Genomic DNA, 26,130 nt, shown 5'->3' on the forward strand with positions numbered 1-26,130 from the left:
ATTAAAATTTTCAGTGTAAAATACACATCTGTAGTGTTTGCCTGTATGCGCAACTCTACAGCTACTATGACAGATGACACTGAAAGATTAAACTCATTTGATTACTTGAAATAATCCTTTCTATTTTGTTTGTATTTCCACCTAGTGTAAATATTTAATTTGTTAATACTATTTCTAAAAGGCAGTTTCAGGTGTGACATAATCAAATCCCTTTTACATTTGTTTTTCTAACATGCTATTGATATTTTCTGTACCACCCTTACTTTTATACACAGCATAATCTGGATTTAAAGGAAAGCACTACACTTTTCTTTCTGTGTGATTTAATGAATCTGGTAGGTAACAGCAGTAGAATCCAGGAAAAGTGATGTGGCAGCTTCAGACAGTTATATTTTAATGCAAGAAATCTTCCACTTCTGAAATTAATTTCTGCAGATAAAGCTAAAAAAATAATTAGAATGGTTATAAAACAAAGAATTCTTTCTTCATTGAAGGCAAAGTAAACTGTGAAATAAGACCTGAGACACATATAACTAAACATTGCACCTTGACTGTCAACATTTGAAAATTTCAAGAGTTGATTGAGTTTGGGAGTGATGCAATACTTTCAAAAAACTGCAGGACATTATTTTTCATTTTTAAAAGGTCATGATAATGAGGTTCATGGAGCTTAACAACTTCTCTGGGAAGTGAAGTGAATAGAGAACAAGTAGAGTTCCTCAGTGTTTCAGGAACTGAAGTATTAAGAAGAAAAGACCCTTGAAGATTTCCTGTATTTCTAACTTTTTTATGAAGTCACTCTTCAATATAACTACATCTCACGTTTCTTTGTTAAGAAAGTATTATGCAGCATCTTCTTCAGAACAGCTTTCCACCTGCTGCTAAAATAAAGCAGCTGCAGTCCTACCGCACTTGAGTCTTCTCCTCTGACCTGCTGCTTCATTATCAGATCAGCTCTAGTTAAAAGCAATGTTGCAAAGCTGTCCAAACCAGTGTACTATCTGATGGAAGACCATGTTTCATCAGGAAGGCTGGTGTTGAAAGATTGACCATGCAATGTTTGGCACCCACCTTTGACTAAATCCTCACTGAACTCCTGTATAATCAAATGAGACAGAGGGAGTCTTCTGATAGATGACTCAAAGCACGTTTTAGACTCCTGCACTGTCCCAGCACCCAGAGAGAAAACAGCATTTCAGTTAGATAAATGAAATGAAACTGCATGATGTGAAAGTGTGTTCTGCTGCCCACAGCATTATTGTATCCTGAAGGTTTGGATACCCTTCTTTCCCTAAGCAGGACAGTCTTTCAGTCTTTCCCTTGAGTGACCTGACACTGCTTATACAAAATCTGGAGAGAGTGAAAGAGAAGAAAGATGTCTTTCTAAATCATTTCTTAGAATTAACTCCACAAGGTTCTCATGTTTCTTTATGAATCTTGCATTGTAACATTACTAGTGTCTTAGCCTAATGCTGATTATAACAAAGGGATTACTAAGCAGATAAATCTGTAGTAACAACAAAAGAACGACGACAATAAAAAACATCACTGGGATTCTCACAGTTAAGTTCAAATGGTATTATTATGAGGCGGTTATTTTTCACAGTATGAGCCCTCAAGATGAAGCGCAGTTGGTCCTTGGCTTGACGTAGAACAATGCACAAGAACTGGTTCAGTCTCACAGTGGAATCCCCACTTCATAAAAAACAACATTCCTACAAGGAGCAACAAAGGCCAAAGAATCCTCTGTAGTTGTACTAAACTCCAGTAAGGGAACATTGTGAAGCTTGTTAAAAATAAATTAGGGGAGAGAGCTAAAAGAATTAAATTCTTACATGTGGCTAGGAGAAAACTGAAGGATACCAGATGTGAAGAAAAGAAGCAGTTCAAATGACAACAGAAAGCTATACCACATTCAAAAGAAGATAACAGAAGGGAACATAAACTTTGATAAATACAAAAATATAATCAGGTCAAAAAGAGTTGGGAAACAACTAACCACAGGAACTAAACTACCAAATAATTCTTCCTACAAACCAAACAGGAGCAAAAACCTGTTAGAAAGTCTATACGGACAGTTGATGACCAAAGTACAAAATAAAAGCTCGGGGAGACGTCGATGTTAAAGAAAATATAAGTTAGTTTTTTACAACGGTATTCATAAATGAGAAAACTGGGGAGAACTTTATGCAGGAATCCTTTCTAGGGAACTTAGCAGAGGAACTGACCAAAGTGGAAATAACAATAGAAGAGGACAAAATGATCTTACCAAGACAGAATGACCACTACCATAGCATCAAGACAAACTGGTGTTCCTTATATATACAGCAGTGTGTAATGAGCCACTTAAAACTTGGCTCTAGAGACTAGAGGGTAGAAAATGTAAAACAATTAAAAAAAAAAAAAAAAAAAAGATTCTGGGCCAATCCAGAAAGCCTACATCTGTATCACAAAAAAATAACAGAAACTATAATATAGGCTAACGTGAAAAGCCAGCATATGGTTTCTGTTTTTTGGAAGTGGTGCCTCATAAACATGTAGAAAAGAGAGATTGCTATAGCCTTGATGGACTTTTTAAGAAAAAAATCTGAAGGTTTTAAGAAAGAAGCTGTGAAATAATGGTGAAGGTCCTGCCATTGGCAAAAAGAATAGTAGAGGGTAGAGGGAATATTTAGTTCTTGCATCCATGCACTCAGGGGCTGAGAAGAGGGTGGGGATATAGGACACAGGCTGACAAACTCATGAGTAATATGGAAAAGTTGGAGAGAGGGAGCTCTGTTGTTGAATGCCTCTTCCAGAACAGGCACGGGTGGCCACGAAATGGAGCTTGTGGGAGCCGGGTCCAAACAAGTCGAAAGTTTGTTCTTCACATATGGGATAGTAGAGCTGAGGGAATACTTGCTGAGGGATGTTATTATTTGTGAAAGAGTTTACAGGAGTTCAAGAGAGACTCGACAAGCACGAGAGTGGAATATTTAATAGAAAAAAAAAATCAAAGTCTCATGCAATTCACACAGCTAAAAATGGCTAGAGGTTGTTAGAGTATGAAACTGGAGTAGAGGGGGCAGCACCACAGGTAATTACAATTCCTCCTCTTCCTTGGGTATCTGCTTAGAGCTATTGATAGAGACAGAATACTGTGTTAGGTGGAGCACTGGTCTGAACCAGCTTGTGTATTGTTAATGCACAGAAGTCTCCCAAATATGTGTTAATAAACAAATTACAGCAGACAATCTTTTTGTTGTCCTACGTACCAGCTGCACCCCCCTCAGATAAATTCTTGAGGCATGACGAAAGGATGGCAGCAAATGTAGTGTTTGAGATGCATGAGTGGGAGAGTTTATTTTTGTGGATTTACTCCTGCCTGCACCTTTGCAGAGCAGAACAATGGCTCTGCTACCAGTAGTGCCAATATAACCACTGCTGATTGACACCAGTTACATGATTTTACCACTTATACCTGTACTTGGCACGTAGCTTAAGTGTTTACAATGCACTTGAGCAAAGGATTGATACAGAAATGTTAGCATTATTTCAGATGATCTGAGAATAGAAACCTTTAGAGCTGTAAAGCAAAAAATGAAAAACATAAATAAGATATTTGAGACTTTGAAGGCATAAAATAGACACATGCTTCCCACAGTTGTATTCTTCTGGAATTGCTGGGTTCAGCTGAGTTAGCTGGCTGGAATAAGAAATAAATTTAACAACCAAAGTATGTCTAAAAAATTCAGATATGAAAGTTTCTATGTATTAAAGCCCTAGTATTAAATGTGTAATTCTTCATTTGGTGTCATTAGTCAGCAGTTCACTGTGATTGGGGCAGCTGACACTGACCCTCGATATCCTTGGCCTTTTCCCTCTCTATCTCTCTCTACAGGGAAAATGACTTGTTTACACTTCTTTCTAGAGGCATATTCTGTCCAGAGTCAGGCTGTTCTCATTAATTGGAACTGTGTGCAATTGGTCTGCTATGAATTACACTGTCAGCCAGACAACTCAAATCCTTTATGGATAAATTCTCATAACTTTCAAGTCATGCAGGATTTAAATCTACAGCAGCAAGTGTGTATCTCCCTGGAAACAGAATAAGGGGTAGAGACTACTCATGCAGTAATTTGCACTCCCCATTTGCACCATCGCTGTGGTGCCTACACTCAAACCACAAACAGCCATCAAGCAACAGAGCAGGACCATCCCTTTCCTCTGTCTCCTCTTGCCATGACACATCTCTTGACCAGCCTGGGTACAACACTGCCCGATTAGGAGCAGAAGAGTTGGAACCAGCAGCTCAGTAGGATCAGGTCAGCCTAACCACAGGGATGCTTCTTCAGTGAGCTCCCACATCTGTCACGTTAAAATTGAAGCTTTTTGCTCAGCTTAGATCTCCAGATCCCAAACAAGTTGCAGCGTCTGGATATTCTACCAGGGGATATGACTGCAGCCAATGTTATGCCAAGCAGGCATAATAAGCAGTCATCTTCTGCTGCTACAAATTTAAAATCAAATGTCACGTCTCATCCCCCTTTCTGGATAAAAAGGCCTGTTTGGTCACTGGTTTGCCGTGATGATGCAAACTAAATCTCTAGGTGTATTTCCATTGTTATGTAAGTGATTACAGTAAAGTCAACAGAAACTTTGGAAGCACTTCAGTCTGGTATTTACTTGAGTAAGGGTTTGCATGAGTGTCCTCTGCTGAAATCGGCTCTAATTGAGGCCTACTACTCCCACACCAGTATGTAGCCATACAGCTCAAAATTAAAGAAGAAAATCCAGAAATTGTCAGCTTACCATATTAGAGTACACTACACGGTATATTTTAAAAACAATTTACTGTTCAGTGTTAGTACAAAATTGAAAACAATAGTCACTGCGTGGATTCACATTTTCACATGTATTTCATCCACATATAAACAGCTACGTACTTTATTCATGTTCCACAGCTGTTTAAATGTTAAATATCCAAATAGCAACGATACAAAATCTGTATTTTTTATGTTATTTTTTCAGCACCTTTATTCCAGTTTGTATCGCCTTATGGTACACTGGGTAACTCTGTAATAGTGAGGAAAATCCAGTTTACTGCCAAGACTGATGTTACAGCCATTGGTCTTGTGGTAGGAGCACATAAGTCGTCAGGTAAAGGGCCTTCTCCTTCAAGAATTGCACATTTTATTTTTCAAACGTTAAATCAAAAGTTATTAAAAAATGATCATTGAGTAAGCTGGATGAGATCTTACATGACCTGCATGTTCCAATGCCTCTATCTCCACAGCAGTCACAAAACCGTGTATGAAGTGGTGGTGTATGAGCCAATGGGCATAAAACCAGAGAAAAAAGAGGCATCAGTGTTGCTGTGATTACATGCTGGTTCCCACTTGTTCAAATATTCATGGAGATTAGTCAGCCTGATATGCATTTTTTCCATTTCTGCTCCCAAGAAAGTGGTTGCATCCAAGCACAAATCGTTTCTATATACAGTGACTCTGTTACTTCGATTATCACAGAAGCACTGTTTGGATAATAATTTTATTTGTGTAGTTGGGAGTAGAATTATGGCACTCTGTTCTGCTGGAAATTGACTTAATGAAAAATTATTACAGAATATTAAAAAATTATAAAAATAGAATAAACTCCTCTTATCTTCTCAGTTACGGGTTCCTATGTTCAGAAGTTCAGGTTATTTCAATGTATTTGATTAGAACTAATCACATGATTAAAATAACAATCATTTGGCATTAAGAGAAAGTATCTAGTTCTCCTTAAGAGAGGAGAAAAAACATTTCTGGTTCTGCTACCAACTTCCCTCCAAACCCCCAGCCTCAGTTACTTAAATTACTTGATTGTGCTTACCTTTAAAAGTTTTTAAATAAAATCAGTAGAAATTGTGGAGGCAACAGAGCACTGAACACTGCACCAATATTGCAGAATCTTTGGTTGCGTTATTTTTTTTTTCAGTAAGAAATTTCACTGAGAAATTTTATTATGCCTAAATATAGTAAAATTGCTGCCTTCACCACTACAAAAAACTCTACCAGCTAAGGCCATGTTCCGCGCAAAGGAGTTTGTCTATGGATTACAGAGCAGGACTGTGGCAAAGAAAAAGCCTTGAGGCAGCAAGAACAGAAGAAAGGGTGTACTTAAAACAAGTTTGGCCTTTTCTCCATACTTTCATCAAAGGAAGGAAATACATTGCTATTATTGACTGCAACACTGCAGTCAGATTTGCTTTACCTAAATGTTCCCAAAGATCTGACTGTGGGTGTACGTCTGCACTTGCAGCTCTGTTACCAAGTCATCAGAAGATCTTGTGGAGTGAAAGGTCAGCAGATATGCAGAACTGAGAGGGATCTGTGAACTTTCCCCTTGCTAAGAAAATGCTAGAGTAATGAAATATTGCAAATAACTGTGGTTTGGCAACACACCTCTAAGAGCATGCTGTGATACACACAAGCCAGAATGTGAAGTTTGGAGATCAGGATTAAAAAATAACAAATCCTAAACAAGACAATTTCTTAGCCAGTGTATCTCATCAGTATCCTCCTGTCCTGAAAACCCTTTTTATTTTACTCATGAAGTAATCAGCAGTGAAACCAGGCCTACTTTTTTTTAGAAACTGAAAGTTAGCTGTACTGCTCTAGTTCAGATTTTGACATCTTCCTGGCTTTGAATTGTGCATTAAAAAATAAAAGGACCTCTATCCAGATCGGTAGCCTGTCTGAATAGAATCCCAGAATGGTTGAGGTTGGAAGGGACCTCTGGAGATCACCTGGTCTTACCCTCCTGCCAAGCAGAGTCACCTAGATCACCATTTTCCCCACCGGCAGAAACTCCAGTAAGACCCAAGATTACTCCACATCTTCTTGACATAACTTTCCAGTTCACTGTGGACACAATTTGGTCAGCCTCCCACGGAAGTGAGCAATGGATGTTACACGGTCATGTCTTGCTGGCCTTGGCTTGCTGGGTGTTTTGGATGGCACCTGGAGGCTACAATAAGCAAAGCTGTCTCTCTCAAACCAAAGATACTATTTCTTCACCCCGAAGCTTGCCTTACTATGTAAACATCATCATTGCACTCTGTCCGAAGAGGGCTGTTTTATATCAGTAATGAGACTTAATTTAACTCTGCGTGTGCTGAGTCACAGCGAGGTTACGTGGCCTCACTGTGCATGCCTGGGGGAAGGTAGGACTCCTCTGAATGCCTGGAGCACATTTTCTGAACCTGTTTGTCTCACACATCTTAAATGATGCTTTGTGATATACCGGTAGATGCAGTCACTTCATTTTTAAAGTGTGAAGAACACAAAGTCGATTTTTAAGGACTCTGCTCTTCCCTCAGTGACTTCAGACACAATACCTTACCCAAACAAGTGAAGCAGCAGCGATAAGGAATTTGGGAGTGAGAAATGCAAACCAACAAACAACCGCCCTTACTGCCAACCCCTTGGCATGGCTGTGGCCAGCTCCCGCGGCCAGGCACCCCACCAAGGGGCCGGGAGCGGGTGGTTCCACCTCCCAGCGCTGCCACAGCCCGGCACCGCTCTCCCTGAACCCTGAGGTGAGGGAAGGCGCAGCGGGGAGCCCCCCGCAGCCCGTTGAGCTCCCTCCGATACTGACGGCCCTGCCTGCTTGCTTTCCCCTGTACTCGGCTCTGGTGAGGCCGCACCTCGAGTACCGTGTTCAGTTTTGGGCCCCTCGCTACAAGAAGGACATGGAGGTGCTCAAGTGAGTTCAGAGAAGGGCAACGAAGCTGGTGAGGGGTCTGGAGAACAAGTCTTATGAGGAACGGCTGAGGGAGCTGGGGTTGTTCAGCCTGGAGAAGAGGAGGCTCAGGGGCGTCCTTATCGCACTCTACAGGTACCTTAAAGGAGGCTGTAGCGAGGTAGGGGTTGGTCTATTCTCCCACATGCCTGGTGACAGGACGAGGGGGAATGGGCTAAAGTTGCGCCAGGGGAGGTTTAGGTTGGATATTAGGAAGAACTTCTTTACTGAAAGGGTTGTTAGGCGTTGGAATAGGTTGCCCAGGGAAGTGGTTGAGTCACCATCCCTGGAAGTCTTTAAAAGACGTTTAGATTTAGAGCTTAATGATACGGTTTAGTGGAGGACTTGTTAGTGTTAGGTCAGAGGTTGGACTCGGTGATCTTGGAGGTCTCTTCCAACCCGGATGATTCTGTGATTCTCACCCCCCCCCCCCCCTCCGGCGCTCCGGGCCGCGGAGGCCCCGCCGCCCCCCCCCCAGCGCCTCTCCCCGCTCCGGAGGCGGCGCCACGCCGCAGGGCAGGCGGAAGGAAAGGGCTCGGCGGAGCGGCCTCGGGCTCAGCCTTTCCCCTCCCCGGGGCCCAGCTTCCCCCCCGCCCCGGCGACGAGCGGCTGCGGCCGGGGCCGCCGGGTGGCTGCCGGGGCCGCCCAGCGCGGCGCAGCCAATGGTGGGCGGCGGGGCGGGCTGCGAGGCGCCGGGCCGCCCGCTGCGGGAGCCCAGCGGCCGGGGGAAGGCAGCCCTCAGTCGGCCGCTGCCGCGGAGGGGGAAGCCGGGCACCGGCAGAGCCATGAAGGACCGCCGGGGGGACCCGCGCCGCCGGGCGTGAACCGCAAGCTCGGCCGGCGGAGCCTCGGAGGAGGAGGAAAGGGGGGGGGAGGAAGGATGAGCCGCATGCTGCAGGAGGCGGCCCGGAGGGTGCAGTGGAGCCGGTCGAGCTCCGCCAAGAGGGCTGCGTGCCTGGTGGCAGCCGCCTACGGGCTCCGGCTCCTCTACCCCGTCATCCGGCGGCGCCTGAGGCGGGCGGGCGGCGGGGCGGGCAAGCAAGATGCCGGCCGGGGGGAGCCGCGGGGCGCCGGCTGCCCGGGCAGAGCCCCCCCGGCGGTGAACGCGGACTTCTTCAAGCAGCTGCTGGAGCTCCGCAAGCTGTTCTTCCCCAAGCTGGTGAGCGCCGAGCTGGGCTTGCTGTGCCTCCACTCCGTCGCGCTGGTTTCCAGGACCTTCCTCTCCATCTATGTGGCAGCGCTCGACGGGAAGATCGTGAAGAGCATCGTGGAGAAGGAGCCCAGGAGCTTCGTGGTCAAGTTGATCAAATGGCTGATGATCGCCATCCCGGCCACTTTCGTGAACAGCACCATACGGTACCTGGAGTGCAAGCTGGCCCTCGCCTTCCGCACGCGCCTGGTGCACCATGCCTACGAGACCTACTTCACCAACCAGACCTACTACAAGGTGATCAGCATGGACGGGAGGCTGGCCAACCCCGACCAGTCCCTCACCGAGGACATCATGATGTTCTCGCAGTCGGTGGCGCATCTCTACTCCAACCTCACCAAGCCCATCCTGGATGTCATGCTCACCTCCTACACCCTCATCCGCACGGCGCGGTCCCGGGGCGCCAACCCCATCGGGCCCACGGTCTTGGCTGGGCTCGTCGTCTACGCCACGGCCCGCGTGCTCAAAGCCTGCTCGCCCAAGTTCGGCAAGCTGGTGGCTGAGGAGGCGCACAAGAAGGGCTACCTGCGCTTCATGCACTCACGCATCATTGCCAATGTGGAAGAGATCGCTTTCTACCGGGGGCACAAGGTAAGGAGGACAGAAATCTGAGGGTGCTGGGTTTGCTCCAGCAGTGCCCGAGCTGACCTGTACTTCCCCTGCCGCCCCCTCTGAGCACTTTGAGTCCCTCTGACATTTAAACCTGTTTACAGCTAGCACTTCCCGTTTCCTAGGAAGATGCAATCTCACAGGCAGTGTCTGGGGGGAGCAGAGCGTAGTTCCCTTATGCTCTGACAGTGTTCCTGTTTTGCAGACGTACCCAATGCCTTTCTAGAAAGCTAATTGTCGTTATTGTTTTTCTCCCACCCAGTGCATTCCGCTTAACTCTTCCAGGCTTTTTTTTTTTTTTTTCCTTCCTTGTTTATGAGCTACCAGATTTAATGCTGCCAAAATCAAAACCAAACCACACCGGAAAGTCTAGGGGAAAACTCTGTGATAGTAGAGATTGCTACAACCTTTGACACTCTTTTACATAGCTAAGCAAAGATATAGTCATCAGAGTCTTAAAATAGCTTAAGTACAGTACTTCAGCAGTCGCAGTTACATAAACCAGTGGCTTGTTTTAAAGCCACCTTACCAAGCAATTCTTCATATTTTATTAGAAGTGAATCTTGGCTGTAAGAGCTTTCAAACATGATTTGGAAAAACAAGTGGTATCGCATAAAGTGAAAATGAAAACTGGAAGCTAGCCTGACGTCTTACTAACACTTTCAGTCCTAGCAACGATTATATAATGCAAATGATTTGTTTTGGTAGAAGCAATTGTTCTCTAAAGCTGCCTGTAGTAGTGTCTGAAGTGCAGCTAAATTAAACAGTTTCTTCTATTCCCACGTATACTGGCTCGAACAGAACGCATTATGTCACACTGACTTGGAACTATCTTTGACTTGTTAAACCTCTTGGGATAATTCTCTCTTCCTCTAGACCGCTCACAAAAACAAGAAGCATTGCATTTCAGTGATGAGCCCTGCAAGTCAGAGATAATTGATCCCCAAATGCTTTCCAATTTGAGAAGTTTCAGTTGCTGTGAAACTCTACAGCTGCATCTTCATTAAAAGGATGTAGAATCAATCTTACTTTGATTGCTAGAATCAGCTATAGTGACTGCCTGGTATGTTGTTCCTGTATGTATCAGAGATCTGAAAAGAACTGAAAACTTGCCAGTGGGCCATCCAGGGACAATGATGTAAATAAGAACCAGGTCTGCTGAGTTCCCTAAAGCTGCGTACTTTTGCTGTGAGAATGCAGCACTGTGAAGATGAAGTACCACACAGTAAATGAGATTTAAAAGCCACAGCTCTGGATAATTGATTAGTTTGTGCACATATGTGAATGTACTTGTGTGGCACATACATCTTTGTTGCATTGTATAAATGTTTTATTTATTTTTATTTTTTTTAACTGTAGGTAGAACTGAAACAACTGCAAAAAAGCTACAAGGCTTTGACAGATCAAATGAATCTCATTTTATCCAAACGCTTGTGGTACATCATGATAGAGCAGTTCCTGATGAAGTATGTCTGGAGTAGCTGTGGTATGATTATGGTCGCTGTGCCCATCATCACTGCAACGGGATTTGCGGATGGCGGTAATAGCATTTTTACTGATTTCCAAATGTTTCTTTGATACTTCCTCGAAAGACTATTCTTTCTTTAAACGTTGTTCAGATTTATTTACTGTGCACAGACTTTATTACCAGGTCCATGTCTCATGGGTAACTTGCAGGCACAGGAAGTCACCTGAGGAAGGAGCAATGCAAAAGATACAGCTTCAAACATAGACCCGATAAACGGCATGAATTCAGGATGCTGGTGTGACATGAGATTGTAATGACACTTGCAGTCCTGTTCACTAGTTTGTTGGGATGGCATGCTGATTCTTGCAACATCTCCCGCTATTTTACGAACTGATACTTACTAACATTCCTAGAGAGCTTATCTCCTCATCCCACAAACCATACTGTAATTACAATTAGTTATTCTATTACATGTTGGCCTGTTAAGAACCACTATTTTCCCCTGACTCACTGAGGGAAGAGGGATGATGTTCATATTTCAGGCTTGCATGGCATCATTTTTGACATCCTGTCACAACTTTCCAGGAAGTGATACAAGACTCAAGTCATTTGTTATTGCAGATGGTATAAGAAAAAGAGAGCAGAAAAAAAGGGCAATTAGGGAGTGGTGAAGACGAGTCAGGGAGTTTGCTTCAACAGGTTTCCTTATGCACAACTTGAACCACAGGATATATTACAAATTTTCTGGGATTCATTAAGTGTAGATGATACAGTGTAAGCAGAAGGATGCATTCTATGTTTGATACGTTTAACCAGGAATGAATGGATTGTTTTCAGTGTAGGTCTTGGTAATTACATTCCAAATCAGAGCTGTCCAACTGGACAAGCTTGGTTCAACCTGCCCACACGTTATTTGGCTGGCTTGCAGTTGTGCCTGCACTTGGCTGGGCGTTCAGCTGCCTGAGCCACTGGCCATCACATGGCTCAGGAGGGCACTATATCAGGACCAAGGCTGGCATCTGGGTAACGGCATCAGAAATACCAGGAGGTCCTATTCCCAACAGGCTAATTTGTAGCAAGGCTTTCTACGTCATGCAACTAGTGAAGGTTTTCAGCACAACAGAGAAGCGATTAATCAGTTTAAGAGTCTGTCTGCTAGCATGAGAATGAGTGCAGTCAAGACCACACATTGTAAGTATCTCGCTGGTATTAACAGCATGAATTGAAAAATGAAAAAGAATATCCTTTGCGGGGATTAAGTCACAGTGAAAGTGTATGGAACAAATGAGTGATAATTGATTTGCGTGCATGCTAAACTAAATAGCATTCCTGTTACTCATGGATATTCTTCTGATAAATACTTTTCAAATGTGGGAGAAAAAAAAAAGACAAGGAGATAGCTCATGTTGTAAAGCAGCAGAATATTTGCTACCAGCAACACAAAATGTTAAAGCACAGAACTTATTATCGAGCCCTGAGGCATATCATAATGATGCTTCATAAACACATTATTAATAATGACAAATCAACACTGTCAAGATCAGCTAGAAGTATAACAGCTATTCAAATAATAGAGCAGACTTGAACTTTGAACGAATATTGATCTAGCTGGTAAAACAGTGCTTCATGTCTCAGCAGGTCAGAAGCAAGTTGGTTCAAATCTGAAGGACTAGATGGGCTGGATTCATTACTTTAGGCCATTCATTGCTTTAGAATTGGTATCAAAAAACCAGTATCATGATCAGACCTGAGATTTCAGGTATATATAACCTCTCTGCCCTGTTACAGTGTCCCACTTTAAACACAGGAGGCAAGCTGTATGAAAAATGTCTGGGGAAAAAAGTTAGAGAAAAGCAATCTCGGTGGGTTAGGCATATAATATTGGAGACCGTGTTTCAGAACAGCAAAGTGCTCATAAATGCTGTGTAGTTTTAATTTTTCAAATACCCCCAGAATTATGCCTGAAATGGCTGATGCAGCGGTTTGTAGAGATCTCCAAACTATTGGGAAATGAGCTAGCCTGGGTGCTGGAAGCAGATTAAAAAAAATTCATTCAAGAGGAATACTGCATTAGTGTAGTTAAGACATGGGCGGTTCGTAAGTGACATACTTTTGATAGTTCTATGTACCTTGCATGGGCTATACTCCCAACAAGACCAGTTAAATTTGGTTCTCTGAGAAGGAAGAAACAAATTTCAATTTAGTTTATAGTAATGAATTAACTAAAGGTTACCCCTCTTGGAGTGACAATGATGTTCCAAATAAGTGAGAACTACATGAGCAAGAGTTTTGTAATACCTCCTTTCATTGCAAGAGGTTTCCTGTCGTTTTTAATAAAAACATACCTCTCATTGCGTTCCAGGTGGCTAGATTACATGCAACTAGTTGATGGTGTACTGGTGCTGTATAATTTAATCTAGAAAATAGGAACACGGATCTCACTTACTAAAAAGTTACAAGACCATCTGAGGACAGAAAAAGGAATATATAGTGTATATGAACAAATTTATTAAATGAGAAGTTTATAAAGTTTTCCCTAAATGATATATAGCCTATTTCAGTGATTCAGATGTAATTATGTAGGGATACCTTTTTGAATGTGTGAATAAAGTAAAAAAAAAAAACAGCAAACAAACCACATTTAGATTGAAGTATCTAATGAGGACAGAAAGATACATACATCTGGCTTTGCTACTGCATGTAGATTTCTGGACAGTAGATCTCTACAACCTGATCTTGTCAGTGAAATGAGGCAGTACCAAGAAAAAAAAAATACTGTTTGCTATACTCTTGTTCTTGGGTCAGATGAACAGAGAAGCTGTGTTGTTAGAGAAAAATATCTTATTTAAACGCATGCCTTTAATAATAAAATAACTTGCTGCATTCTTACAGAAATGTTGCCAAGTTTGCATCAATATGAATGTTTCATTTTAAGTGAGTAAACAAGGCTGAAAACAAATAATTGCAAAACCAGTAAACGTTCTATCAGAAATCTGTTTCAAATTAGGTTTCACTTTTTCATATTCTGAAAAATTTCAGTTGCATAATTATGTATTAAAAGGAAATTATCTAGGTAGACAAAAAGTATAAAAGAATAGGAGGTATTGCATAAGAAGATGAATTCCTTATATTCCCACTTATTGTTCCCAAGCTGTCTATGCTAATTGCATTCACCAGATCTTTCCAAAGGGTAGTTGTTGTAGAGTTAAATTTTTCTTAATTTGAAAGCTGCTTTGTAGTGGCTCACATTTTAATCATAATTTATTTGGTAGAGATAATTTTCAGAAGAATATCTAACATTTTTTTTATTTTTTACTTTTAGAGATTGAAGATGGCCAGAAACAGGCAGTGGTTAGTGAAAGAACAGAAACTTTTACTACGTCACGAAACCTGTTGATCTCTGCAGCAGATGCTATTGAAAGGATCATGTCTTCATACAAAGAGGTATCGTACATCAGTCAAATGCAAACCAGAAAGGAAATACAAGTAAAACAGGATTTACATCTAATGTAAAATTAAAAAACAGAAATGTTATTTTTAAGGAAAATTCTACTGCAACTAAATCCATGGAGATCTTTGAAATGATTAGAGTTTGGTCTTTAGATTTAAGTCCTCAAAGAGTCAAAAGTGCACAGCTGCCAGTATGATGCAACACATAAATGTAATTTGTTGTACCTGTCTTCAGGTGTCATCGGAGTACAGTAGAAGTTCCTGGAATCTGAGTGATAAGGGTTCAGATTCCCCCTCTGTTTGGAGCACAGACCTGCATTCAGGTTGTCCTCCTCCCAGTGGACAGTGTATTGGGACTCGCATGTAGAAAAGTACATGAAATGCAAAAAGAATGGAATGCTTATTTTCTGGCTGCCTAAACCCTAGAGCCATGTTTAGTATTTTCTGAACCTGTTAAATTGTAAATAATTTTGCAAAGTAGAGAAATTTTAGCGGGAAAAAAGTCCACCTTAGGACTGCAGATAGCCCAGAAATACAGGATGTTCATCTGGAGGATCAGAGGTGTTTCAGGACTTCACCCCAATTCTAGTCAAGTTGGACTTTCATCTGTGCTCTCTCTGGGGGGTTTCTCTAGGTGCAGACTGTTAAGCAGAGGAAAAGCTCTGTTATTCTCCTCAACATTTTCTTCTACATTTGATTCTGTGTTTGTTTAGCTAGTTTTTGCTCGTCCTTTTGGTGGGGACCCCTTTTCTGGGAGGAGGCACACATTAGCTGGGCAGCTAATCAAAGACTATGGATTCCATTACTTGGAATCCAGCCATAATAGCTACAGCTTTTTAAATTGGGAGAGGAGAGGTAGTTTGGTGCCTTCAAATACAGTCTCTGACAAAGCCAGAGCCTGTCTTTTTTTTTTTCACAAAGTGTTCTTCTCTAATGGACTGTGATTTTGACCTATGCTGCTTTAGCTGTTTCCCTTCTTGACCTCTGCTCTTATGAGACTGCCAGATAACCTATTATGCCCTGATGTTATTCTACTCTATTTTCAATAATTTAGTCATTTATATAATGTACATGGGGACTTACAAACATTGTGGTTTCATTTTTTGGAAACAAAATTCCTTGCAAAGTAGTAGCAACAGCTGAACAAACTCATTTGTTTTATCACGTGGTGAAATTTTAATCCAGGCAGTATGTGATCAAAGATCACTTCTTAGAACCTCCATCTTAATTTTACATTTGTACTTTTCTTCAAGAAATACTGCAGAAATTCAGGCAGTTTCCAAAAAATGACAGTATGCTTCATTCCACTTAAAGTGGTAGTGAAGCTCCAATTCTTGCCCACCTGACCCACCACAGCAGCCTTCTTCCAGTCAGTGTTGCTCAGTTTGCAGGTGAGGTTGGCTCAGGTTTTGCTTGCAGGTCAATAGTTTTGGTAGTACTTCGTGTTTTGACAAAGTGAGTTTGTAGAGTCATGATTTAGAAACTTAATACAAGTTCTATTTCTTGTGGGGTGCTGTTGGTGCACATTTCATTCATCATATGCAGGATTTTCTCCATCAAGCGTCACTGCTATTTGCTAGAAGGGTTACCACTGAATTTGCTAGAAGGACTCCAGTGTGGAGAACGATGTTACAGCTCCTACAGCCTCAGGTGCTGTTAGCCCAGTACTTTTCCCAGCTGTAAATGCAATTACCAACAGTGCAAGACAGTGTCCAACTGATGGAGTTGAAACAGTGGCAGATTACTCTCTTGAAACTGAGTTTTTTGAGATGCTGTAGCTAGTTAACTTCCAGTGGAGTGATGGCCCTGCCTAGTACTCACTTCTGAATCTTGCACAAACAGTGAAATTTGCACAGGGTTGTATCTTGCTCTTCCTGTCTTGTTCTCTGCATTTAGTATAAAAATCTGTCTTTTTAAAATCATCTAATCATACCTACGTAAGAAGATGCCCAGGTTTAATTCTTTGCTGCCGGCAGATAGAGGCAGTTCTTTGGGAGTTCTTGGCGGTGTCAGTGCCTGTGAATAGGAAATCACCAGGACCGGAGATCTGTTCTTTCTGTATTCACCAGGTGGTAACAGAGATAAAAGGATTTTAAAAATGAGAAAGCCCTTTAAGAGACCTCACCATTTTAAAAATTCCCAGTTGTAAACCAGGGTCTCAGATTTAGCTCTGGTGCTCTGGCATGCAGTTGATAGGAGAGTCGTTTCCTTTCTGTACCGTATTTTACATTAGCATGTGCCCTGGTGCTACCTGTTTTACACAGGAAAAGCACACCTTTCTCAGGAGGTTTAGGGAACACAGGGAAATGAATAATTATGGGTGTGTATTTTTCTCACTTCTGTTGGTCTTCATTTTCCTGGGAAATGCAGATATTTTGTTTTTCTTTCGTATGATAGGCTATTTTCAGCTACCTAACGTAGCTGTTCTCCACGGGCTGAAGACTACTGATCAGTGGAAAAGAGCAGTCTCTGCAACCTTCTCATTTACTAGAGCTATAGTGAATTACACTGGCTGAAATCTGTCCCCCTCAAACTGTCTGTGTTTGCTGGCTGGTAGGAGCTGTGGGTGGCATTTGGATTGGCACAGAATCTCAACGGAGGAAAATTGATGGGTGACGAAAGATGCATCGTTGATCCTTCCAGAATAACATCTGAGAAGCAGTGACTTAGAGTAGCTGGAAATGGTTTTCGTGAGTCTTTGGCTAAGCATCTAATTGTTTGAATTTGTGTCGTGTAACTGAAATGCGACATTTACTGTTTTGCAGGTTACTGAGTTAGCAGGATACACAGCCCGTGTCTACAACATGTTTGCTGTTTTCGACGAGGTGAAGAGAGGCATCTACAAAAGAACTGCCGTTATTCAAGAGTCTGAAAACAACAGTAAGAATGGAGATAAAACAGAATTACACATCAATGGGCCCTTAGAAATCAAGGGTAATTAAGTCACATTTTTATATATTTCTCGGGGGGGAATTCCTGGCTGGTGCAACGGGGCAGTAGTTGAACAGAGGTTTTGTTTCTGCAGCAAGTCAGCCTCCAGAGACCATGTTGCCTTCCATTTTATGTTCCTGCTGTTTTGTAACCCTGTGCTTATTTAGTGCTTTTCTAAAACATTTTCACAAAGATTGCTCAAGTATATCCTGTGAAAACTTTCAGTGAAAAAGGTATTTCAACTATACTATTAGTGGTGGTGGTTGTGGTGGTGGTATTAGTATCTTTACATGGACAGTGCCTGCTTTCCTCTGACATTTTTTTCCCCAGAAAACTGAGACAGTAACATTTTCATCCCCAAACACCACATTGTTTTGTTTGGGGTAGGAGGGAGACATAGATTGGTTCAGTAGTTTTTGACAAAAATAAGAATTTGTTTTCAGCTACTATCAGCCTTTGCTCATTTTTTCATCATTTAGTGGGAATTGTCAACTGGAAATGGGCTGGCAACTTTACCATTGCCCCCATCTCCCAAATGATCTGATCAATATGCACTTCCTCCTTACAGTTCTTCCTTTCTCTGTCCTGTATCCTTCTGGTGCCACTGTTTTTCTATCTGCACCCTCCGTGAAGCATTTTTTGTGTACATCTCTTTCTTATGTACCATCTCTCTCCTTTTTTCTCTGAGGTACATCATACAGATTTTGCAACTTTTCCTAATTTTCCCAACAGCCCCCTTCTGCTCCCCATCTCTTCTTTAGTGTTGGAAAGCCTGCTTCCCACCTTCTGGCCTCTGAAAACCAAAATATCAGTTGAGTTGAAGGCACCGGAATGCTCTCTATGAAATATTTTTTTTACAATTTCAACAGCATTGCCCTTCAGCACAAATTTCTCAATGGTCCTCTGAGAAGGTTCTTCAAAACAAACAGTCTGATGCAGCAGAATAGATAGCTGTGGAAACAGCTGATGTCTTAAATCTTGTAAATCTTGGCAATATTTGGCCGGCACTAAAAGAAATGACGTCTTATAGAAAAAAGGGTTTTAGTTCATTTGGAACAACAAAGTCGTTTTGAGGCTATTTTAGATAAGTACGCATTTTAAAAACAAATATGTTTGGGTGTGACAGAATGCTGTTTGTGTTCCCTTTTGGTTTAGTACAGTAATACGCTGCTCCTTTTTTTTCTATAGCCTTTTCCTGAGGTTTGATTCCTCCACTGAGGCACATTTCATCTGGCTTGAATTCCTCCTAAGTCGCGGTGACTAGTGTTTGCTACCGAGTGCTTGCAGGCTTTCAGAGGCAGCTAGCCAATACAAAACATTAGGACACAAGGACTTAGACGGAATTTAGGCCAGATGAATCTAGGCCACAGGTTCCATATTATTTTTATGACAGGTTCCATTGTATACTGGTTTTCCTCCTGTCTTTCAGTCTTGATACTTCAGAAATCCCTGCAGAGTGGATTTATATGAGGATAAAAGAACACGTGCTCACAACGTGTATGTCTCCATTGTTAGAAAAGAAAAAACGTAATATTCAGCTTCTCCAAAGGCTTTTTCAACACGTACTCTTTTTAAATCATCCAAAGTAAACTTATGTCCCTAAATAATGCTTGTGCTGTGTGCCTTGCGTTCACTATTATCAATACGACCAGCGTGAAAATAGGAAAAACATTAGAATATTTTAACAGACAGTAATATCGCTATATATGTTGTGTATATAACAATTCAGAATTTTGAAGTTGAAATATAATTGTGTACATCTTGCAGAAGTACTGGCAAATTGTATTTCTGATTATGTCCAACAAGCTTTAAAGGCATGCTAAGCCTGCAGTCAAACACTCTGAAGTTGGGAAATGAGAATTAAGTTTTCTTAATATTTACTTGGCTTACTATTTTGTATCATAGCTTTTTTTTTATTTACAATTTCTCTCCTGTACCCAAGTGCTTCAAAAATATGCGTAAATTTTGCAGAATTTGCTTGAGATTGTCTCCACAGAAAATTACCCTTCATATAGGCAGATGAGTGGTAACTCCAGTGGATGTATGCATGTGGAGTGACTGGTATGGCCCTCTTCTACAAAAGTATGTCTTGGCCAAATCTATCAAAATCGGTGGTGTGGTTGATCTCTCAGTTGCATACCAGGTGCCTTTGAGGAGTCTGAAGGCAGTAGAGCCTGCTATGATAAAGCTGCAATTTTTTTTTTCAACAGCAAAACACTTTTGTTTTCCATAATTTCATGTTGAACACCGCAGAACTGTTTTAAATAGAACTTACTTTAGAAAAAAAAAGAACACTTGGGCTGATACATGACACACAAATTTTTGCCCAGTTTGTTATGGTTTGACAAAGTTTGAAGAACTTGAACAAAGAGCCTCTTAAAGGAAAATGTAAAACTTCACGTTACCTGAAGGAAATACTACCAGATCCCTTTATAATAAACTCAACTTTTCTTTAATTCCATTTTTCTTTATTCAGATTAGTCTAAGTTTTAAAATGTGCAGCCTTCTAATACAGAGGGGGATTCATTTTTCTTTGCATCTTGTGCATAAAGATAATTTCTGGTACTTGTCTTGGAACCCAGCTGTTGGGTTTTGTTAGACAAATCCATCTGCAGGCAACCAAGAAGGTAGAGGTGATTTCTTTTTTAATTATTCCCAGAAGAATTTGTTTCCAAGTCCATGTGTTATATACATCCAAATGTCTGATGGGCATCGTATATTTAAATTTGCCACTAACCCAGATAGTAAATATAGCTATTGGAGTGAAATAATATTATAGAGGTTTCCACAAATACTTGTCAGAGACTTTTACACTGTCTGTGGCTTCAAAAAGAGATGGAAGCAAGCCATTCAATATTTTATCCTTTGCTCTTGTTGCTGGGGGAGGCTGAACTGGGCTTACAGTTTCAGAGCGGGTAGCAAAAGGAGATTCCATTCTCCAATGAAATCTCCAACAGAAGGTGGACTAGACTGCCTGTGTCCAAGGCTATCCTTGAGCTTTTTTACTGATTGATAACTACCACCTATTTAAAACAAAATACAACAAATACAGGTAGGATGTGAATAAATGTGTCTTTGTAGTGCATTATATATTTCTAATGCATATTGTGCATTATATTTATAATGAAATTTTGGATCCATTACACACTTTTGGCTAATGCTGACTGTGTCTTTCTGACCACCTAAGATATATTACCCAGATTTTTTATTCAAGTTGAAACTCACCAATTTATACTTCTCAGCTGTGCACAAAGGCTGCAAGATACTGCTTAATGGGAGGTTTCCAAAAAATTAAACGTTGGTGTTTTCTTTCTTTTTTTTTTTTCTAGGAAAAGTTATTGATGTTGAACATGGAATTATTTGTGAAAATGTTCCAATTATTACTCCGAATGGCGATGTGGTGGTTTCCAGACTAAACTTCAAAGTAAGATGATATGCAAGAATCTTCTGATTGTTGCCATCCCATTAACATAAACAACACAGAATTCATGTACCTTATGTTAAGTACTTGGAGGAGCATATGGATAAAAGGGGAAGTCCAGAAAGGTAGGCATAGTAGCTCGACAGAGGCAGACATGTGTAGTTTATCCTGCTCAAAGAAAGAGAAGAGAGGATTTCTGGTGCTGTTTCCATCTGAAAAAGGAGACCTGGGATTTTCAAGGACATATATGAGAGTCTGCATCCATTTTACTTAATCTCGGTGAAATTGGGATGCTTTACTCACATGGGCTCCTTTTAAGGTCTGAGTTCACAGCAACAGTGAAAAAACTTAGCATGTAGTTAGCTTTAGCTGATGATCACAAAGAGCAGTACTAATAGTTGACAGTATAGTTCACAAGCCTTTACTCGGTAAAAGTGGAGTCTTTACTCAGTAAAAACTTGGATTGTTTTTAAAAAGCTTTTACAGATACCACTTGGTACATGCTTGCGATTTTAATTGTTGACTTTTACTGAATTACTCCCATGCATATCCTGATGTACCAGTGCAGATGTTACTATTTTACAAATAGTTGAAATTACCGGAACACTAACTTGAATAATTCCAGCAGGTCCTTTAATTTAGCTAAAGCAAAGTGTTCCTCTTGTCACCTCTATGCAGTACAGGCATTAGCAGCTAGAAGGACAGGGTCCTACTTATAGCAAGGCTTCCTATGGCTCCAGTGTAGGAATTTCAGATTTGTAAAATTACAACTTTACAGTCAAGGAAACAGTTTTATTTATTTGCCTCAGCAGACAAAACCAACAAAAAATATAATGTAACAGTCAGTATATTTATATAAAACATTGACATTGTGATTATGCATATATATATACTCCTATGTACACATGTTAATATTTAAATGAATAAAACCAAGTGTATTGCACCCAAAATAACACTGGTAATTAAGTAGGAAAGGACAACATGAAGTAATTTTTCCAAATCATTTGATCTGGCTCACATAGCTTAAATTATTATTACTGTTGGGCATAGTACTGCTCTGTATGCCATCAATAACTTTGGACCTGATCCGCATTAGAATCATTGATTCTGACTGTGATATATTGATCTTTTGATATAATTAGCATACCGTATGGAAACACTCGGACATTATAGAAGTTATTTTCATTATTATATCTAATTCCACTGTTTCCAGAATGTTTGCATAAAAAAATGTGCAGGTGATTAATGAAAAGGGTTGATAATTTGATATAAATGCTTGCATACCTCCCTCTAGGGTTCTTAGAGCACCTTGTGTCATACCTACTGCACAGTAACATATTTTCATTTTCATTATTATTGTAGGTCGAGGAGGGCATGAATCTTTTAATCACTGGTCCTAATGGCTGTGGAAAGAGTTCGCTTTTCAGAATTCTAAGTGGTTTGTGGCCTGTGTACGAAGGAGTTCTCTACAAACCGCCTCCACAGCACATGTTTTATATACCACAAAGGTATGTGTTTTGCTCAAGGTGATACCCTTTTTTTTTTTCTGGTTACATAAATTTTGACCCTGCTTCTCTTATTTTCCATCTGTGATATCTAGAACCCAGTTACAAGGTGGTGAGCACCACCTCAGCTGTACTGAGAGAGATAAAAGAAGAGATTGCTTTTTGTTGGTTATTCAAATCTTTAGTCATTGACAAGGGGTAGCTCAAATGTGATGGACACTACGCTTCCTTGATGGCTAAAGAGTCTTTTATGATTGGGATCAAGGGAACTGACTAGAATCTGAAACAAATTTGAAATAGACTTAATAGGTCGTAATTCTGATTTCATTTTAAAACCAAAGATTAAACCAAGTGAGAGAGTTTTGGTTCCCATATTTTGAATTGTTCAAAATAATGGTAAAAACTTCAGCTCTTCAGCTTTTACACTGCAAGACAAGAATCCAATCCAATATTAACAGCAAATTGCCCTTTTCATAATGTGGGTTCATTCCACTAAAGGGAAACGGCTTTTTTATGCTTTGTTTGTGCTCTGATGTGCTATTGGACTCTAGGAACATAATTTAATGCAGTTGATCTTGAATATCTCCTCAGAGACTTCTAACTAGGTTGTTTTCTGAAAGCAAAATCAAACACTGAGAATCTTTGATTGCTTTCTGTAGTTCATTTCTTCCCATGGGCAAAAGAAGTATTCATGGCACAGCTTGTAGTCTTGTTTAAAAGGTACAAGTTATTAAGCTGAATGGAAAACATTAACTGATGAATAGATTTTCTTTGCTTCAGTTGAAGGTAACGCAGACAATTTATCTATAACTTTTTCAAATTTATGTATAATTTACTGTCAGCCCCTGTCATAAAGTTCTACACAGAGAAAATTTTGAAATCGTAGTACATCACATAATGTTCTAGACTCTCCTGGAAAGCATTACGTTATTTGAGTGCTACTGCCTAGAAAAGAAATATGATTTGCAAGTTAGACAACAAAAGTAAATTATACGTATATTTTTACCTACCTACACACAGTCTTCCTAGCAGAAAATCAAGAGGACTTGATTATAAAATAGAGACATGGAGTTGGAAGGTGAAGTACGTGAGGTTCCTACTTCAGTACCATTATTTTATGGCTCCCCTCATGTTAGCTCTAAAGCCGTAGATTTCTACATCTGTGTCTTCATGGAATACAGCCTTTCATTAACACCTTTGCAAGAACCACAACATTCTGGGTTTATGGCAAGTTGTTAAGTGTTTTGCAGTTTAATTCTTATTTTTTCTCTCAGGTTTATACCTGCACAGATGTCTCCTTCTTTGAGTTACAGTGGCGTATGTAAATCATGGTTAACAAGAAGTAAAATGTGTGTAGAAAGATACTGCATGGCATATTTCATCATACGTTTGTCTGAGAAAGTTACTTGCATGTTTTAAGTTGATAATTACTGGCTATCTGCCATTCTGAGCTTGCAGTTATAAGGGAGATATAAATAAGATGGTATATAAAACTAACAGATTAATTAAGTACATTAGTGTCTATAAGGTGCTTACAAAATAGGATTGCTTATTTTTATTCTCTTCAATTAATAGTTATAAGGCATTTGGGACATGATCTTTTTTATTCTGTTACCTTCAAAATGCGTAGTGTGAAGCAGCTCTATGTAATAATTAGCAGTAATTTTTAGATGATAGAATGTTTGTGGAAAACAGTATTTTTCCTTAATATGATGTAGATTCTGAAAACAGAAGTATCAATATATTAGTAAGTAAAACTAGTTTTGGAGACACTCTGCCTTAGTTACTTAGTAAGTCCTTATTCAGTTTTTCTTTTTTTGTTCTATTTCAGTTCATCAAACTCTGAACTTCATACAGAATGCTTGTTTTTCATATTGTCTTTCCTATCCACAAATCTCAAAGGCTTTATCTTACAACATCTGTATGGGATCAGGGAAAGAGTTATAATCCCAGTTTTATTCCTGGCTGACGAATGCATGCAGAAATCAAATTCCATATTATTGAAGCGTCTGTTAATGTTGGATGGTCAGTTTGAAACGTATAAGGCTTTTATTTTTGAGATTATTCAACACTTCTGTAACACATTTTTTATTAAGATCTGATAATTCCAGCTGGATTTGTGAATGCTCAGCTCTTCTAGAAGTCTGGTCCTATGTTTGTCGCACACGCTAAAAAAAAAAAGATTGCAGATAGTGACCGATAGCGGACATTTTGGTTTAAGTTAACTGACTAGCTTCTACTCTGTAGTCAAATCAGAAATAAAGAGATGGGAAGGGCAACGTTCACTAGCATCACCATTGTGGGACAGACTGAACACTGACTTGTCAGTTTCCGAGCAGCTTGAGGGCTTCGTTCAGGTAGTTGGAGCAACATGCTCTATTAAGTTTTTCAGAACAGTATTTCAGAATTCCTGTTGTGCGAGGTGTTCCTAAAATCATTATTTTTCATAGGTGGAACGGAAACTATTCTGAAGGTTTTTTTGTTGCAGGAAATCTTGAATTTCAACCACTTCTGTTCTCTGTGTGATCCTAGCCCCTTCCCAGAGCAACATCTGAGGCCTCTAGCCCTTCCCACTGATGTCACCTTTACTCTCGGAGAATCAGTAGACTCTCACGGTGTTTGGGCAGATTTGCCGTGGTGCTGGTTGAGGGGATTGAATCCCACCTGCTGGGTTTTGGTTTCCATAAACGTGGTTCATTCTTAGCTGTTTCCTCTAACTTTGGGGCGCTGGAGGAATTGGCTCCAGCACACCTGTTCATTTCAGACCTCTAAGTCAGAAACCAAGATTCAGCCAGCATCTGTGCAGCCCTCCGTGACTGAAGCCGTGTAGATACTGGCATATCACCCTAACAGTGGACCCTGAAGGTGTCAAGCCAATGCAGTCCATCCTAATACCATCCTCCCGGAGAAAGGGTGCAGTGCGGAGGTCCTGCTGCTGCTGGGTAGTCTCTGGGATACCTGAGTGCCATTGCCATGCCTTGGCTCTGCATGAGCTCTGCACTCCTGGAAGATTTTTTTAGGAGTATTCCCTTCTCAAAGGGCAACAGTGAGTGACAGAGAGGGCTCTTTTGACAAGAGTGCTCCATGTTGTGGCAGAATATTTTGAAGCCTCATTTGATGGAGAGTTCAGCTGTCAAGGCGTGGGTTCAGTAGGCTCAGAAGCATGGCCCATCACTTTTAAGCGCCTTGTATTTCGAAAGGACTGTGCGACTTAGTCTTGGAGGGATTTGTGGGTCAGTGTGACTGAGTGCAACGAAGGGGTTGGCAGAGGACAGCCATCAGATTTGTTAGGATGACTGTGAGGATTCTGAGCTGCTTCTTTTTGCTCAATGTATTTGCTTGCTGGGCTTTGAGAGCCTTAGATGAATATCTGATGAAAGGTTTGAGCAGCTAAGGAAGAAGGGCAGGGTCTGGATCCACCCTCTTTCCAAACAGGTGGAGTTTGTTGAAACATCTGGGAATTATGGACCCGGATTGTGCTCAAGGTCAGAGGGAGGGAAGGAGTACCATTCTTCAAGGTGGTACACAAGTCTGAAACAGCTGCTGGAGACCACTGCACAAAGCAGAGACACCAAGAATGACTTGAAGGAGATTCAGTTTTAAACTGAGGTTTCTACATTTCAGGAGCAGATGTGGATCGCTTTATGTGGTCCTGGCAATTTTTGCTGCCTTTATTCCACTTCAGAGTGTTTTTTAACAGCTCATTTATTTGTGGCCTAAATAAATTACGCATTTAGATTTTTTTTTGTCTGTCCCTGGCTCTAAAATACAT

At 40.8% G+C, this 26,130-nt stretch overlaps 1 protein-coding gene across 1 annotated transcript in view; it reads left to right on the top strand.

Moving 5' to 3' along the window:
- The first annotated feature begins 8,467 nt into the window (after positions 1-8,467).
- Positions 8,468-26,130, top strand: part of ABCD2 (ATP binding cassette subfamily D member 2) — a 47,440-nt gene continuing 29,777 nt past the window's right edge. Inside the window, exons 1-6 of the mRNA XM_040544710.1 lie at positions 8,468-9,565; positions 10,943-11,123; positions 14,374-14,495; positions 17,267-17,435; positions 20,762-20,856; positions 22,216-22,361. Coding sequence (XP_040400644.1) covers positions 8,645-9,565; positions 10,943-11,123; positions 14,374-14,495; positions 17,267-17,435; positions 20,762-20,856; positions 22,216-22,361 — 1,634 coding nt within the window. The 5' untranslated portion in view covers positions 8,468-8,644. The remainder of the gene's footprint in view (positions 9,566-10,942; positions 11,124-14,373; positions 14,496-17,266; positions 17,436-20,761; positions 20,857-22,215; positions 22,362-26,130) is intronic.

This window comes from Cygnus olor, chromosome 1 (genome assembly GCF_009769625.2).
Source record: "Cygnus olor isolate bCygOlo1 chromosome 1, bCygOlo1.pri.v2, whole genome shotgun sequence".
Classification (NCBI taxonomy): domain Eukaryota; kingdom Metazoa; phylum Chordata; class Aves; order Anseriformes; family Anatidae; genus Cygnus; species Cygnus olor.